Genomic DNA, 16860 nt, shown 5'->3' on the forward strand with positions numbered 1-16860 from the left:
CGATACAGGAAATGTAGCATATACATATACTGGAATATTATTTGCTCTGGAAAAGGAATTAAGTTCTGGTACACATTACATAGATGAACCCTGGAAATATGCTAAGTGACATAAGCCTGATGCAAAAGGACAGTGTGTCGTCGGACTTACATGGGGAGAGTAGAATAGGATAGTTCATGGTGACAGGACTTGGGATGGTAGTTGTCAGGGGCTGGGGGTGGCGCACTGTATAGGAGTTATTGCTTAATGGAAGAAGGAAACATCCTGGACATGTATAGTGGTGATGGATGTCCAACAATATAAATTCACTTAATGCCACTGAAGTCATTGTATGCTTAAAAATGGCTAAAATGGTAGGGGCACCTGGGTGGCTCAGTCAGTTGGGCGTCTGACTTCAGCTCAGGTCATGATCTCATAGTCTGTGAGTTTGAGTCCCACGTCAGGCTCTGTGCTGACAGCTCAGAGCCTGGAGCCTGCTTCCGATTCTGTGTCTCCCTCTCTCTCTGCCCCTCCCCTTCTCATGTTCTGTCTCTCTCTGACTCAAAAATAAATAAAAACATTTTTAAAAATTTAAAAAAATTTAAATTTAAAAAATGGCAAAAATGGTAAATGTTATGTAATGTGTATTTACCACAATTAAAAAAAAACAGTTTAAAGACAAAACAGTAAGTGAAAACATTAGTCTTGGAGAACATAACCAAGACATCATAAAAGTTTGGCTCCAGAATTCTTTTTTTTTAACGTGAAATTCATGGTCAAATTGGTTTCCATACAATACCCAGTGCTCCTCCCAACATGTGCCCTTCTCAATACCCATCACCCACCCTCCCCTCCCTCCCACCCCCCATCAACCCTCAGTTTATTCTCAGTTTTTAAGAGTCTCTTATGGTTTGGCTCCCTCCCTCTCTAACTTTTTTTTTTCCTTCCCAAAATTCTTTTAAACATTGGTTGGAGAAGCTTCTCAATGTATGTTCTCTGTAGATTCCTTGCGGATGTGACCGGAATGCCACCTGGATCACAAGTGCCTTCCCTGTACGGGGCCCTGCTAGGGCCACCCTGTGGGCCCGCTAGCCCCGTGGTCACCCCCACCTTTTCTCTTCTACCCCCGGCTGGAGTGTCTCGCCAGCCGCTCGGCTCTTCTGTTGTCCCTTCCACACTCTCTCTACTGGTTATCCTATTTTCCTCGTGATTTCAACATCAGAGATTCTAGTTTCCATGGTGATGTCTTGAGAGGTTTTGTCTCTTTCAAGTCTTTTTGCATTTTTTCCAGTTTCCTTTTTTGGCTCTCTCTCTCTTTTTTTTTTTTTTTTTTGTCCTCGTTGCTGTTTTGACTAGGTTACTCCCTGCCTGTCATTATTGGAATTTTAGTCTGATTGAGAATACCGGGAAAGTGCACAGATTACCCTGAAACCAAGGCATTTAAGTTGCTGCCTGATTCTCATGAGTGATGCTCTGGGGCTCACTCAGTGAGGTGTGGGCGCTGTGTCCCTGGCACGCTCACTCCTGCAGCGGCCTCGCCAAGGCCTGTGCAGAGAGAGGCTAAGGGCCAAAGGCCGGCTGGCATTCTGTTCGGGACTTGCAGTCTTCTGCTCAATTGGTACGGCATTCAGCAGTGCTTCCAGCGATTCCATCCAAATGGGGACAGGTTATGTGTGGTGCTCTCTCTGTGTACACACTGCATTAGCAGGTGTATTCCTGGCAGCACAGAGCACACATCCTGACCTAAACCCTCGCTTGTAGACCTGCTTCTGGCTGGTGCCTCCAAGCAAGTTGCCCAGATGGCTAGCGATTACTCACCTCTTAGCAGGGAGCCTACTCCATGTAAAAAGGTCTCTTTAGCTCGGTCTCCAGGGGCCCTGGATGGCAAAGGAGGGTAACAGAGGACAGATAAAACATTCAAGTGATGCAGGCGCTAAAGGCCACAAAGATGCTCTGGCCCCGACTGCAGCTCTCTCAGCTTCTTGCCAGAATACAGGGCCAATGACAGCGGATGAACCACTCAGGTCCCTCTTGTCACTGTGGGGCCTGACAGCACTCGGCACACTGCAGCACTCAGTGAATAGTTCTCGCATGCTACATCGGACGAATGTGGTTATGTTCAATCATTCTTAAATTCCTGGGATAAAGTGTACTTGGGTGGATGTACGCTGTTTCTGGGACAAACTATTTGGCCATGCCAAATTGCAGTTTTGAAAACTTAATACCTCCAGCGACTTAAATTAACACATTAGTCATACACTGATTTCCCACATGTACTTGGGCCCCGTTTTGAGTGTCTTATGCACAGACACACACTATCCCGTATCCATGGCCTGTTATAATGATGCAACATTTCAGTGTCTGCTGGGATAATCCCCCCCATGTCACTGGCCTTCATATGTAGCTTTATTCCTCAGTGTTCTTTCTTCTGTTTTGATATAAACCTCAAAATCAACTATTTAGCTCCAGAAATACATACACATGTGCGCACACACACATGCCTGCAGGAACACACACATGCACACACACTCATGCACACGTGCATGCACACACTAGGGTTGCTTTGCCTGAGAAAGACTGTGTTAACATTTGTTCAAATCTACTTTTTCTTGTTCTTTCTCCCTCCCCACCCCCCACAGGAGCATTTTAAACATTTCCTCATATGGACGTTCACATTTCTTGTTAAGGCTGTAGGTATCTTCTCTCTTTCGCCGCTACTGTAACAGGTGTCTTCCCTTCTGCTATGTCTCCTGGCCAGAACCCGTTCTGCTTTTGTCATGTTTTGTCTGGTGACTTTACCGAGTATTCTTACCATCTCTGGGAGTTGCACATTGTCCTCTTGTGTGCTCTGGATGTGCTCTAAGTTTTCTGACATAGTTTTAATGTCTCTTTCCTGCTTGCCCGGATGGTTCTCTTGCGCAGCTGTGGCGGCTGCTGTTCCAGTGGTGTGAAGGGTCAGGAAACACAGGAGCGATGTTCCTGTGACCCAGCCTTAGCAGGAATGCACTGTTTCCCCACCAAGGAAAGGACGGCTTTTAGGCCAAGGCAGCTTGTACCTTACTAGCAATAGCTATCTTTACTTTCTTTCCTTTTATTTTTGGAAAATGGGTTTTGAATTTGTTAAAAGCCTCTTCATTAATATTAGTCTCATTAAGGAAGTAATTAATATGTGAATTACACCTATGGGGTCCTTGCATTCCTGGAGTAAATCCTACTTGATTACAACGTGCTATCTTAAAGTTGGATTCTGGCGGCTAGTCCTTCACCAGGACTTCTGAACTGTAAGCTGGACTGTGGCAGTCCCCTGCTTACGTGTGGTCAGGTGTGTTCACGCACGTGCACCACCAGGGTGAGTCTGGAAGCCTCTCCCCAGTCTGCGTGTGGGCTGCGTAGCAGCACAGGGATAGCCCTCAGTAGAAGGTTTGACAGGTTCCCAAGGAACCCTCAACCAAGGGCTTTTACATTCCTTCTGAAACGTCTCCACTTCTTCTCCAGACTTTGGCCTATTTGAACCTTCCATCTCTACTGTGGTTACCTTTGGTAAATTACTTTCTTTCTAAAAAGTGAAATGTTTCATTTTAAAATTATTTACATAGAATTATACAATACCTTTTATGATTTCAGAGATTTTTTTCTTTAATATTTCCCCCTTGTCATTTCTTGTTTTGTGTATTTTTTGCTCTCAGCTTATATCTTTTTTTAAATGTTTATTTATTTTTGAGAGAGAGAGCAAAAGAGAGAGAGAGAGACAGAGTGTGAGCAGGGGAGGGGCAGAGAGCAAGGGAGACACAGGATCCAAAGCAGGCTCCAGGCTCTGAGCTGTCAGCAGAGCCCAACGTGGGGCTCAAACCCACAAACCGCGAGATCATGACCTGAGCCAAAGTCTGGCACTTAACTGACTGAGCCACCCAGGGGCCCCAGCTTATATCTTGATGAAGTTAGTGACTTCTTACTTTTTGATTTTTTTCCCAAAACCAGATGTTTAGAATGTTAGTTTTGGTGTTTTCTTGGCATTTGGCCCCCTGATTTCTGTGTTCATCTTTTTAGTTCTTCCGAATGCCTACTCTCAGCTCACATCTTTCAATTTTCATATTGGAAATTTGGGTACTTAAAAACTCTTTGACACTGACAGGTCTGAGCATTTAAAACTCTGCTGGCTTTGGCTGCACCTGGATTCAATGTCCCAACACTGATGGCCGGCTGGCCTGTGCTTCTCCCCTTGCTGCCTGTCACCCTGATAAGGCCACTGAGTGCCAGGCGATATACATACTCTGTCTTCGTGAGGGGGCCTGTGCTCTGAGTGGACAGACGACATAGCACCTCCGGGATGCTCACTTGGTAAACATTTAATATCTTACCACATCTCAGCCCAGAGCACTGGGCCCTTTTGTGGTGAGATGTGGCCCCACATCTGGGCCTGGCCGGTGGCCCTCACAACATTAACAGGACAGCCAGCATGGTCACAGGGACACTGAGGGTGGCGCATAGCATGGAGGAGAGGGTGGGGAGTGGCTGAAGAGGCAGGGGTGTGTGCTCTATGTGATAATGGATCCACTTTGAGAAATAGGAGACCCGCGCATAAACTGCAGGATACACAGGGTATGTGCAGCCACGGCCCCAGCTCACCACTCCAACCTGCAACCAGGTGTGGTTGAATTCACAGACGAGTGGGCCGCCAGAGTCACCCTGGAAAAGAGAGTGGGTTCCTGTGAATGGGGAGTTCAGGGTCTGCAGCCTCCTGCATCCCACACACTCAGCCCCACTTTGCCAGTGCCAAGCTCTGCTGCAGGCGGGCTGTGCTCCAGGCACTGTCCTGCCAGTGGGGGTGGGGGTGGGGACAGACGGGCAGACGTGGAGCCTGGGCTGTTCTGGCAGTGCTGGGGTCCACAGGGTGCTGAGTGCTAACTGGAGTCGCATAAGCCACCCAAGACTCCCACCCAGCTGAAGGCCACATGGTGATGTACTCCTGAGCCCTACAGGAGACAGGCCATCCGGGACCACCTCCCACTCCCGAAGTGCCCCCTGGCTCAAAGCAGGTGAACATCTGAGAGCCCCAGGCTTGGCCCCTGCCCCTCAGAGGGAAGCACCTCGCACACAGTCTTCATGTTCTTGATGTCCCCGGCACACAGCATGTCCATCATAATATATGACAGGTGTCCGTAGAGCAGCTGGCACAGGGGCAGTGAGATCAGGGGCATCTGTGCCTCCTGCAGCTTGTCTGAGGTGTGGCCTGTCAGAAAGGAGTGCAGGCCCAGTGAAGGGTCCCCAAGGCACCTGTGGTCCTGGGGCCCAGCTGGCTCACCCTGAGGCTCCTCCTGCTCCGGACCTCCTCATGGCTCCCTCTCTGCACTGGGGTGCCTGGTTTGCTAAGTGGGTATGAAATATATGTGTCACGTGAGTCTTCCTAAAGCAGCGGGAAGGGCCACACCACGTTCTAGCCTGTTCCCTCCCACTGCTGCAGCTGGGGACCAAACAAGCCTCTGTCAGCCCAGTCCCCAGGTGGCTGAGTGGAGGGCACTGTGTGCAAAATAAAGAACCTCTGGGTTTTGCCGGTGTCACCCCTGCGTGCCTCAGTCTACCCCGATGGGCACGGTCATTGGTCCCAGAAACCTGTGCTCTCCTGCCCCATGTGTGAGAGGTTCCCATGGCTCTGGGCATCGCTCTGACTGAAGAAAAGCTGCTTGCACAGGCTGCAGACCCATGCGACCCTGGTGTCAAAGGGGTGCCCATTTGGGGAAGGCACAGCACCCTCCAGGGGCACCTGGGGAACCACTTTTGGAGCTAGAGAAGGTGACCCAAAGCAGGAGTCAGCAACGTTTGCGGTTGACGCTGGCTGCGCAGGCAGGGCAATGTCAGGAGAGGAGCCACGGACAAGGCAGGTGGTGCAAACGGGCACGCAGAGCAACAGAGCACCCACAAACCAGGGTTTGCAGTGCTGGAAGAGGCAGCCCAATAAAGTGCATCGGGAAATACGCTGGCTGTAAACCTCTCAGGGCCTCCACTGTGACCACGCAGGGCAACAAGGAGTGCACTTCTCTCCTGCCATAAGCAAGCAGCAATGTGTCTGCACAGGACACAACTGCTTTCCTACATTGTGGCTGTCCAGGGAACACATAGCAGATGAGGCAAGACCTCAAGGGACCCATGCCACTCGGGTGGGGAACGTCCCCAGGTACCCGGGCAGCTGGAACCCCAAGGTGGACACCACAGGGAGGGTGTTGCAGAGAGAAGGAGGCCCAGAGGGCACAGAGTCTCGGCTCCCTCAGCTTGCTGCTGGGTCCTGAGCCATGCGTGCAGAGGGTACAGACAATCCCATGGGGAGGATGGGCAGAGGATGGTGGGGTGGACTCCACAGCCCCCAGAGCTCACAGGGGCCTGGGATACCGAGTTCCAGCCATCCCAGAGTGGAGAGTCTTGCTGACCACCCAGACAGTGGTGGAGACAGAGGACATGTGGTGTAAGCTATCCATCACACTCTCACGGCTGCCACAGCCCCATGCAGCTGGTGGACGGAGGACCAAACTGATGAGCCTGGCAGAGCACAAGGGAAGAGGTGGAAGGAAGATGTGCATGGAAAGCGGTCAGCAATAATTTCAATGGCTTGTGTAGGTGTGGCCAGCACACCAGCTCAGAATGCTCGGAAGCCACAGGATAGGTTTGCACTCAGTAGTAGGTCTTTCCTCTAAGTCTCCACCGAGAGCCATGGGACAATACAGGAGACAGGGCAGGGGTCCAGAGAGAGAGCCCCTCCATGCAGGAGGCCAGGGGATGGCCAGCTGCCACCGGAGGACTGCAAGAGCACAGCTTGCTTCCTTTTTCACCTGTGGACCATGAGCCTTCCATTGGTCGGGAGGACCAAAAGATACTCTTGTCCCAGGACACAGAGTCGAGTGCAGCTGCCCCAGGTGTGCCAGCAACTGTGCACAGAGGCCCATTTCCAATGGGCCCACAGCACTGCCAGGGACCAAGGCTGGACCAGGGCAACTCAGGGATCCTCCTCCCCAGCACCAGTTGCCCTCCAGAGGGTAGGTGACAACGTGCCACGGGTGTGCAGAGGTGCTGAGGTGAAAGGAGGAGCAGGAACAGAGAGACACCCCAGGCCCCACATCCAGCAGCCACCACGGAGGGACCTGAGCCTCTGGTGCACTGAAGGCAGCCAGAGCAACAGCAGAACCTGCAACCCAGCTCAAATTCTCACCAGACTGCCCCGCCCTCGCCACCCCACTAATGACTCAGCAGAGAAGGGTCTATTCTGGGGTTCACAGGCTTCAGTTCTAAATGTTCTACAATGTCTGGCATTCAACAAAAATGTAACAGATACACATGCATGCACACACTCACACATGAACTCACACCCATGTACGTGCACCCCTCACCCCATATGCATACATGCACGTGCACACACCTGTACACGCACATGCACACACACATGTACAAAGGCACACGTGTACACAGGGGGTGGTCTGTGAATCTGTCCTTGTGCTAGAATCACATTGTCTTGATATCTATAACTTTACAATATTTTGAAAGTGGGAACTGTGAGTCTGTCCAGCTTTGATCTTCTCCTCCAAGAGTGTGTTTTGGCTACATAGGGACCCTTCCAATTCCATATGAACTTAAGAATCAACTTTTCCATTTCTTCAGAAAAGGCACTGGACATGCAGGCCACTTTGGGTGGTGCTGACATTGTGACAATTTTGTCTTCTAACCCGTGAACACAAGCTGCCTTTCCATTTATTTAGGTCTTTCAAAATCCCCCTCGGCAATGTTTTGTAGCACTTGGTTTACAGGTCTTCACCTCCTTGGCTGAATTTACTAAAGGTAGCTTTTTTTTCAGATGATGTAATATTATTTTCTTAATGTCATTTTGTGATTGTTCACTGAAGGCATATAGAAACTCAGTTAACTTTTGTGTGTGTTGATCTTTATCCTGCAACTTTGCTGAAATTGTTTCTTGTTTGTAGTGGTTGGTTTTATGTGTTGGTTTTTAGGATTACTTGGAATTTGGGTGACTTTTCTTTCTTTTTCTTGCCTAATTTAACTGTCTGAAGCTTCTGGTACAATACAAAATGTCAGTGGTGAGAGGGGCCTTCTTATCCTGCTCATGATTTTAGGCGTCAGTTGTCCACCTTTCTCTGCTGGGTAAGATACTGGCTGCGGGTTGTTCATAAATGTCCTTAGTCGTGCCAAGGAAGTACTCCCCTCTTCCTACTTTTTGACTGGCTTTTTTTTCTTCATGAAAGGACATTGGATCCAGTCAGAGGCTTTTCTGCATCACTTGAGCTGAACATATGGGTTCCCCCTTCATTCCTTTAATGTGGTGTGTTCTATTGGTTAATTTTTGCATGCTGAGCCTCCTTTGTATTCCTGGGACAAATAACACTTTGTTGAAGTGTATAATCCTTTTTAAATGTTTATTTATTTACTTTTTGAGGGAGAGAGAGAACTCAAGTGGGTGAGTAGGAGAGAGAGAGGGCAGGAGAAATCCCAAGCAGGCTCCGTGCTGTCAGCCCAAAACCCGATGCCAGGCACAAGCTCACGAACCATGAGATCATGACCTGAGTTGAAACCAAGAGTCAGACACTTAACCGACCAAGCCACCCAGATGCCCCAAAGTGTATAATCCTTTTAATGTGCTGTTTTTTTATTTTGATGGCATAATGGTATGCATGTATGTATGTTTGTATGTATGTATTAATTATATAATTTATTGTCAAATTGGTTTCCATAAAACGCCCAGTGCTCATCCCAACAGGTGCCCTCCTCAATGCCCATCACCCACTTTCCCCTCTCCCCCACCCTCCCATCAACCCTGAGTTTATTCTCAGTATTTAAGAGTCTCTTATGGTTTGCCTCCTTCCCTATATGTAACTTTTTTTTCTCCTTCCCCTCCTCCGTGGTTTTCTGTTAAGTTTCTCAGGATCCACATAAGAGTGAAAACATATGGTATAGGTCTTGCTCTGTATGACTTATTTCACTTAGCATAATACCCTCCAGTTCCATCCATGTTGCTGCAAAAGGCCAGGTTTTATTCTTTCTCATTGCCAAGTAGTATTCCATTGTATATATAAACCACATCTTCTGTATCCATTCGTCAGTTGATGGACATTTAGGCTCTTTCCATAATTTGGCTATTGTTGACAGTGCTGCTATAAACATTGGGGTACAAGTGCCCCTATTCATCAGCACTCCTGTATCCCTTGGGTAAATTCCTAGCAGTGCTATTGCTGGCTCATCAGGTAGATCTATTTTTAATTTTTTGAGGAACCTCCATACTGTTTTCCAGAGTGGCTGCACCAGTTTGCATTCCCACTAACAGTGCAACAGTTTCTCCACATCCCCTCCAGCATCTGTAGTCTCCTGATTTGTTCATTTTAGCCACTCTGGCGAGAAGTGGTATCTCAGTGTGGTTTTGATTTGTATTTCCCTGATGAGAAGTGACATTGAGCACCTTTTCATGTACCTGTTGGCCATCTAGATGTCTTCTTTAGAGAAGTATCTATTCATGTCTTCTGCCCATTTCTTCACTGGATTATTTGTTTTCTGGGTGTGGAGTTTGGTGAGTTCTTTATAGATTTTGGATACTAGCCCTTTGTCTGATATGTCATTTGCAAATCTTTTCCCATTCTGTCGGTTGCCTTTTAGTTTTGTTGATTGTTTCCTTTGGAGTGCAGAAGCTATTTATCTGGATGTGGTCCCAATAGTTCATTTTTGCGTTTAATTCCCTTGCTTTTGGCGATGTGTCAAGTAAGAAATTGCTGCTGCCTAGGTCAGAGAGGTTTTTTTCCTGCTTTCTCCTCTAGGGCTTTGATGGTTTCCTGTCTCACATTCAGGTCCTGTATCCATTTTGAGTTTATTTTTGTGAATGGCGTAAGAAAGTGGTCTAGTTTCATTCTTCTGCATGTTGCTGTCCAGTTCTCCCAGCACCATTTCTTAAAGACACTGTCTTTTTTCCATTGGATATTCTTTCCTGCTTTGTCAAAGATTAGTTGGCCATACATTTGTGGATCCAATTCTGGGGTCTCTATTCTATTCCATTGGCCTATGTGTCTGTTTTTGTGCCAATATCATGCTGTCTTGACGATGACAGCTTTGTAGTAGAGGCTAATGTCTGGGATTGTGATGCCTCCCGCTTTGGTCTTCTTCAGTATTACTTTGGCTATTTGGGTTCCATACAAATTTTAGGATTGCCTGTTCTAGCTTCGAGAAGAATGCTGGTACAATTTTGATTGGGATTGCATTGAATATATAGATTGCTTTGGTAGTGTTGACATTTTAACAATATTTATTCTTCCAATCCATGATCATGGAAAGTTTTTCCATTTCTTTGTATCTTCTTCAATTTCCTTCATAAGCTTTCTATAGTTTTCAGCATACAGATCTTTTACATCTTTGATTAGGTTTATTCCTAGGTATTTTATGATTCTTGGTGCAATTGTGAATGGCATCAGTTTCTTTATTTCTCTTTCTGTTGCTTCATTATTGGTGTATAAAAATGTAACTGATCTCTGTACATTAATTTCGTATCCTGGACTTTGCTGAATTCATGTATCAGTTCTAGCAGACTTTTGGTGGAGTCTATTGGGTTTTCCTGTATAATATCAGGTCATCTGCAAAAAGTGAAAGCTTGACTTCATCTTTGCCAATTTTGATGCCTTTGATTTCATTTTGTTGTCTGATTGCTGATGCTAGGACTTCCAACACTACGTTAAACAACAGCGGTGAGAGTAGACATCCCTGTCGTGTTCCTGATCTCAGGGGGAAAGCTCTCTGTTTTCCCCATTGAGGATGATATTAGCTGTAGGTTTTTCATAAATGGCTTTTATGATGTTTAAGTATGTTCCTTTTCTCCTTTCTCGAGGGTTTTTATTAAGAAAGGATGCTGTATTTTGTCAACTGCTTTTTCTGCGATTGACAGGATCTTATGTTTCTTTTCTTTTCTTATTAATGTGATGTATCACATTGATTGATTTGCAAATGTTGAACCAGCTCTGCAGCCCAGGAAAGAATCCCACTTGATCATGGTGAATAATTCTTTTTATATGCTGTTGAATTCGATTTGCTAGTATCTTATTGAGAATTTTTGCACCCATATTCATCAGGGATATTGGCCTGTAGTTCTCTTTTTTTGCTGGATCTCTGGTTTGGGAATCAAAGTAATGCTGGCTTCATAGAATGAGTCTGGAAGTTTTCCTTTCCTTTCTGTTTTTTGGTACAGCTTGAGAAGGATAGGTATTATCTCTGCTTTAAATGTCTGGTGCAATTCCCCACAGAAGCCATCTGGTCCTGGACTCTTATTTGTTGGTAGATTTTTGATAACTGATTCAATTTCTTCACTAGTTATGGGTCTGTTCAAATTTTCAGTTTCCTCCTGATTGAGTTTTGGAAGTGTGTGGGTGTTTAGGAATTTGTCTATTTCTTCCAGGTTGTCCAGTTGGCATATAAATGTTAAGTACTTCTTTTATAAAAGAATAAATGGCATATAATTTTTCATAGTATTCCCTGATAATTGCTTGTATTTCTGAGGGATTGGTTGTAATAATGTTATTTTCATTTGTGATTTTATCTATTTGGGTCATCTCCCTTTTCTTTTTGAGAAGCCTGACTAGAGGTTTATCAATTTTGTTTATGTTTTAAAAAAACCAAATCTTGGTTTCATTGATCTGCTCTACTGTGTTTTTAGATTCTGTATTGTTTATTTCTGCTCTGATCTTTATTATTTTTCTTCTTCTGCTGGGTTTGGGGTGTCTTTGCCGTTCTGCTGCTATTTCCTTTAGGTGTGCTGTTAGATTTTGTATTTGGGATTTAATGTGCTGTTGAATTAAGTTTGTTGGTGTCTTGTTGAGGATTTTTACATCTACATTCATGAAGAATAGTGTCTCATACTTTTGTGTCTTGCTTTGGGATCAGTGTAATGTTTGTTCCATAGAATGAGGTGAGTGTTCCCTTCTGTCCTATGTTTTTCAAATATCATTTGAGAAGAATTGCCATTAACTTTTCTTTAAATCTTTGGTAGTGTTCATCAGGGAGGCCACCTCGTCCTAGACTTTTATTGTTGAGAGGTTTGTGAATACCAACTTGCTTACTTGTTACAACTCACTTGGAGTTTTAAGTTTCTCTGGAGTCAGTTTTGGTAATTTGGGCATTTCTAGGAATTTTTCCCTTTCATGTATGTTATCAGACTTGTTGGCGTGGAGTTATGTCTAGTATTCTCTTAAAATCCTTTTATTTATGTGATGTCAGTAGTGGTGTTCTCAGTTTCATTTCTGTAGTCAGGCTAGCTAAAGGTTTGTTCATTTTGTTGGTCTTTTCACATAACTAACATTGGTCTTATTGACTATTTTTTTTTTCTCATCTCTATTTAATTTTCTCTGCTTTCTAGTTATTGTCTGCTTTCTGCTAGCTTTGGTTTAGTTTGTTCTTCTTTTGTTTCTTAAGTTGTAAAGTGAAGTTATTTATCAGAGGTCTTTCTTCTTTATAAATGTTAAGTACTTCTTTTATAAAAGAATAAATGGCATAGCTATAATTTTTCCCCATAGTACTGCTTTTGCTGCACCCCATACGTTTTGGTATGTTGCATTTTAGTTCTTTTTTTATTTGTCTCTAAGTATTTTGTAATTTTCCTTGTGATTTTTTTTCTTTGATCCATTTGTTATTTAACAACGTGTTGTTTACTTTTCATGGTTTTGTGAATTTTTCCATTTTCTTTATATTCCTGATTTCTACTTCACCCTGTCTGGGTCAGAGAAGATATTTTGTAGGATATTTACCTTTAAGATATACTGGGACTTTGTTTGTGGCCTAATGTATGGTCTATCCTGAAAAATTTCACAAGTGCATTTGTGTGTGGCTGTTGCGGGGTGGGTGTCTATGTGTGTCTGCTACATCTAGTTGGTTCATTGTGATGTTCAAGTCCTCTCTTTCCTTCCTTATCTTCTGTCTGGTTGTTCAGTCCATTGTTGAGAGAGGCATATTGAAATCTCCAACTATTACAGTAGAGCTGTCTAGTGCTCCTTTCAGTTCTGTCAGTTTTTGCTTCATATATTTTGATGGTTTGTCTTTAGGTGTGTAAATGCTTATAATTTTTATATCTTCCTGATGTGTAAACCTTTTATTCATCTATAATGTCCTTCTTTGTCTCTTGTAACTTTTTTTTAAGAGTCTATTTTATCTGGTAATAGTGTAGCCACCCTGCTCTCTTTTGGTCACTGCTTGCATGAATATATTTTTCTGTCCTTTCATTTTCAACTTGTTTGTGCCCTTGGATCTCAGGTGAGTTTCACAAACAGCACAGAATTGGATCATGTATTTTTATCCATTCTTCTAATCTCTGTCTTTTGATTGGAGAATTTAATCCATTTACATTTAAAGTAATTACTGATAAGGAGAGACTTACTTCTGTCATGGTGCTATTTGTTTTCTCTATGCCCTGTATCTTTTTGTCCATCATTTCTTGAATTACAGTCTTCTTTTGTGCTTAAACACTTTTTTTCTGTAGTGAAATGTTTAAATTCCTTCTTCATTTCCTTTTGTGTATATTCTACAGATATTTTCTTTGTTACCATGAGAATTACATTGAACGTGATAAAGTTATAACTTTCTAATTTGAATTTCTAACAGCCTAAATTCAGTAAATTTTTTTAATTAAGTAAAGCAGACATTAATCTTTCTTAACCTGGTATAAGATTAATCTAAAGTCTCCAGACCAGACCACAAATTTATAGCAAGTTATTAGAAGGATTTTCATTAAAATAGAAAATAAGAGAAGGAGACCTAGCATCATTGCAATAAGACCAAAAAATAAAAAAAATAAAAGATGAAAATATGGGAAAAGAAATGATGAAACAGTCATTATTTAGAAAAAAAAATAGGATGTTTCTTTTCCAAATACTAAGTTGACAAGGTATTAAAATTGAGTTCTATAAGGTGGCTGGAAAAATCAATGTGCAAAAATCAATAGCTGTCACTAATCAGCAAATACAATAAAAAAAAAGTTTTCAGGGGTGCCTGGGTGGCTCAGTCAGTTAAGTGCTCAAGTTCGGCTCAGGTCATGATATTGCAGTTTGTGAGTTCAAGCCCCATGTTGGGCTCTGTGCTGACAGCTCGGAGCCTGGAGCCTGCTGCGGATTCTGTGTCTCCCCTTCTCTCTACCCCTTGCCCACTCATGCTTTGTCTCTCTTTCTCTCTCTCTTTCAAAAATTATAAATAAACATTAAAAAAAGAAAATAAAATATTCAGTAACCATAAAAATTCTAAAGTACTCAGGTATAAACCTAGAAAGAAAATATGAGGCCATTATGGAGAAAACTAAAATAACTAATAGATTTTTAATTTTTTTATGTTTATTTTTATTTTTGAGACAAAGATGGTATGAGTGAGGGAGGGGCAGAAAGAGAGGTACAGAGGATCTGAAGAAAGCTCCAGGCTTTCTCCTGACAGCATAGAGCTTGATGCGGGGCTTGAACTCACAAACTGTGAGACGACCTGGGCCAAAGTTGGATGCTTAACTGACTAAGCCACCCGGGTGCCCCCATTTTTAAAATAAGTTTAAAAAGATTGTTTATAAGTTGAATTTAGAATCTTAAGGAAAACTCTGTTTTGAAATCTGTATTTGTATTTTCAATATACTAAATATACATTCTGTACTCAGAATCGATGTAACCCCTTCTCTGTAGACAACAAAGACAGCCAGGGATAACAAAACCGCACACTGACAAAGAAATAGTGATTGATGGGTGGGATTTCCAGTCTCCAGACACCTGCACTCCCATAACTGACAGAATTCATTCTTCTCTGTAGTGACACAGAGCTGTCATCCTACACAAGCTCCAGTTAAGAGATTGACCCCTTAGTTCTCTTACCTTGTTGGGAGATGACTCCCCATCCTGTAGCCCAGCAAATGACATTCTGAAGGTTCACATCTGGGGGTGCAACGCAGACTGGGAGCACAGAGTCAGAAAACACAATGCGAGATTTCAGCTGCACCAGGGCAATGTCCCCTCCAATAGGGTGGTACACTTCATACGTAGGGTGAATGATCACCTTGTTCACCTCGAACCACTGGGTGTGATTGCCTGCAACCCTGAGGTCCACAAGGCCCACATATATATCAAATGCTTCAGTGTTCTTCTCCCTGTGGGGACAGAGGACAGAGGCACAGTGGCTTGTGCACCTTGTACCTGGGAAGGGAAGTCTCCTAGGAGTTCACAGGCCCAGGGAAGCCTGGAGCATGGTGGCCTGGGTCTCCAGGCTCTCAGCCAGGATATGGAAAAGCAAACTCCTGCAGCACACTGGAATCCTGGTTGTCTAAGAAAACTGCCCCCAAAGAAGTCCTAAGCTGGGCCCATGGAGGATTCAGGGACTCATCATGACATGCTGCTCACTGTCAGCCCAGGAGGGTGAACTTAGGTGTGCAGTGAGTCGCCCATGAAGGTACGTCTTTCCTCACCTCTCCTGTGATGTTTCCTCTCACCTCTCATCCTATGACGAGGCTCCACACCTGTCCCAAAGAGCCAATGGCCCCCAAGGAGCCCTAAACCCTGTGAGAGGAGAGGCTGCCCTGGCTGGAACTGTGTGCTGAGCGCCACTCTCTCCCCCACTTCTGGGAAGTCCCAGCTGTAGGTAGCCCACGTGGTCAACCCCAGAGGCCCTGGACCTCCTAGGGAATGGCATCTGGTGCTGCCCACTCACTTCTGGAAGCAGTGGGCTGCCGACAGGATCCAGTACTCATCGATGATGGACCCTCCGCAGACGTGGAAGCCTGCATAGTGCACGCTGACCTGCCATGGCCACTTCCTCTCTGGGACATCCACGCCCCCCACAATCTTCCCCTGTATGTAACGATGGCCACAGGCTGAGGAGAAAGGGACAGAGTCTGCAAGTTATCAGCGGTGGCAGGTGGATTGGGTTGGGGAGAAACACAGAGTGGCAGAGAGGTCCTGCCTCTGGGTGAGAAGGGAAGGGAAAGTTTGGGGAGGTCAGGAAGAGGACAGGGAAAGGGAAAGACAGGGAGGGGTGAGGCATGAGAGGGAATGGGAGGGGAAGTTGGGGGGAGGGGCAAGGGAGGGGATGAGAGTGAGGGTAGGAAAGGGAAGGCAGGTAAGGGAAGGTGCTGAGGAGGGGCGGAGAGGGGCGGGGAAGGGCGTGAAAGGAGGATAGGAGCAGGGAGGGGCTGGGAGGGGCGAAGAGGGGCAGAGAGGGGTGGGCCTCCACCCCACGGAAAAAGAAGCCCCAAAATCGCCCCTAAGACCCCTTCAACTTGGGCTGGGAAGGGTCCTACCCACGTCTCGGTTCAAGGAGACACCCTCGATCCTGGGGTGTCCGTGGGCTATGGCTGCAACTTGGGTGGGGGGCAGGAGGAGCAGGAGCAGGATGAGGCTGGGGGCTGCAGGCACCGAGGCTCCAAGCACAGCATGAGGGACAGATGGCCGGGAAGCCATGAGGTGGGAGGGTCCCAGGGGTTCAAGGGCAGGACCTCGTCTGACTTGCAACCCTGCTGGGGCATGCGACGCCAGGAAGATGTGAGGGCACCGCAGCACCTCGGCGCAGAGCACGTGACAGTACAGAACACGTGAGGGCACCGCAGCTCCTCGGCGCAGAGCACGTGACAGCACAGAACACGTGAGGGCACCGCAGCGCCTCGGCGTGGGGCACGTAACACCGGGAACACGAGGGCACCACAGTGCCATGGCAGGGGGCACGTGACAACACAGAACACATGAGGGCATGCAGCTCCATGGAGCAGGGCACAAGACACCAGGAACATTGATTGGCGGGAACCCTGACTACCTGTTTTGGGCAGACACGTGGTGTCTCAGCCACCTGGGCAGGCCCCCTCCTCCTGGAGTACCCACAGGCTGCAGGCTCCTCATTCCCCATCAG

At 45.7% G+C, this 16860-nt stretch overlaps 1 protein-coding gene across 1 annotated transcript; it reads right to left on the minus strand.

Annotated features, from left to right (window-relative positions):
• Nucleotides 1–3732: 3732 nt before the first annotated feature.
• Nucleotides 3733–16548, minus strand: PRSS38 (serine protease 38). Its single transcript, XM_015083391.3, has 5 exons — nucleotides 16259–16548; nucleotides 15670–15832; nucleotides 14841–15112; nucleotides 5067–5209; nucleotides 3733–4665 (listed from the first exon to the last, which is right to left on the minus strand). The coding sequence occupies exons 1-5, from the start codon at nucleotides 16416–16418 to the stop codon at nucleotides 4411–4413; spliced, it is 993 nt and encodes a 330-aa protein (XP_014938877.1). The 5' UTR covers nucleotides 16419–16548; the 3' UTR covers nucleotides 3733–4410.
• Nucleotides 16549–16860: the final 312 nt, after the last annotated feature.

The sequence above is a fragment of the Acinonyx jubatus genome, chromosome A1, assembly GCF_027475565.1.
Source record: "Acinonyx jubatus isolate Ajub_Pintada_27869175 chromosome A1, VMU_Ajub_asm_v1.0, whole genome shotgun sequence".
NCBI classification, from domain to species: domain Eukaryota; kingdom Metazoa; phylum Chordata; class Mammalia; order Carnivora; family Felidae; genus Acinonyx; species Acinonyx jubatus.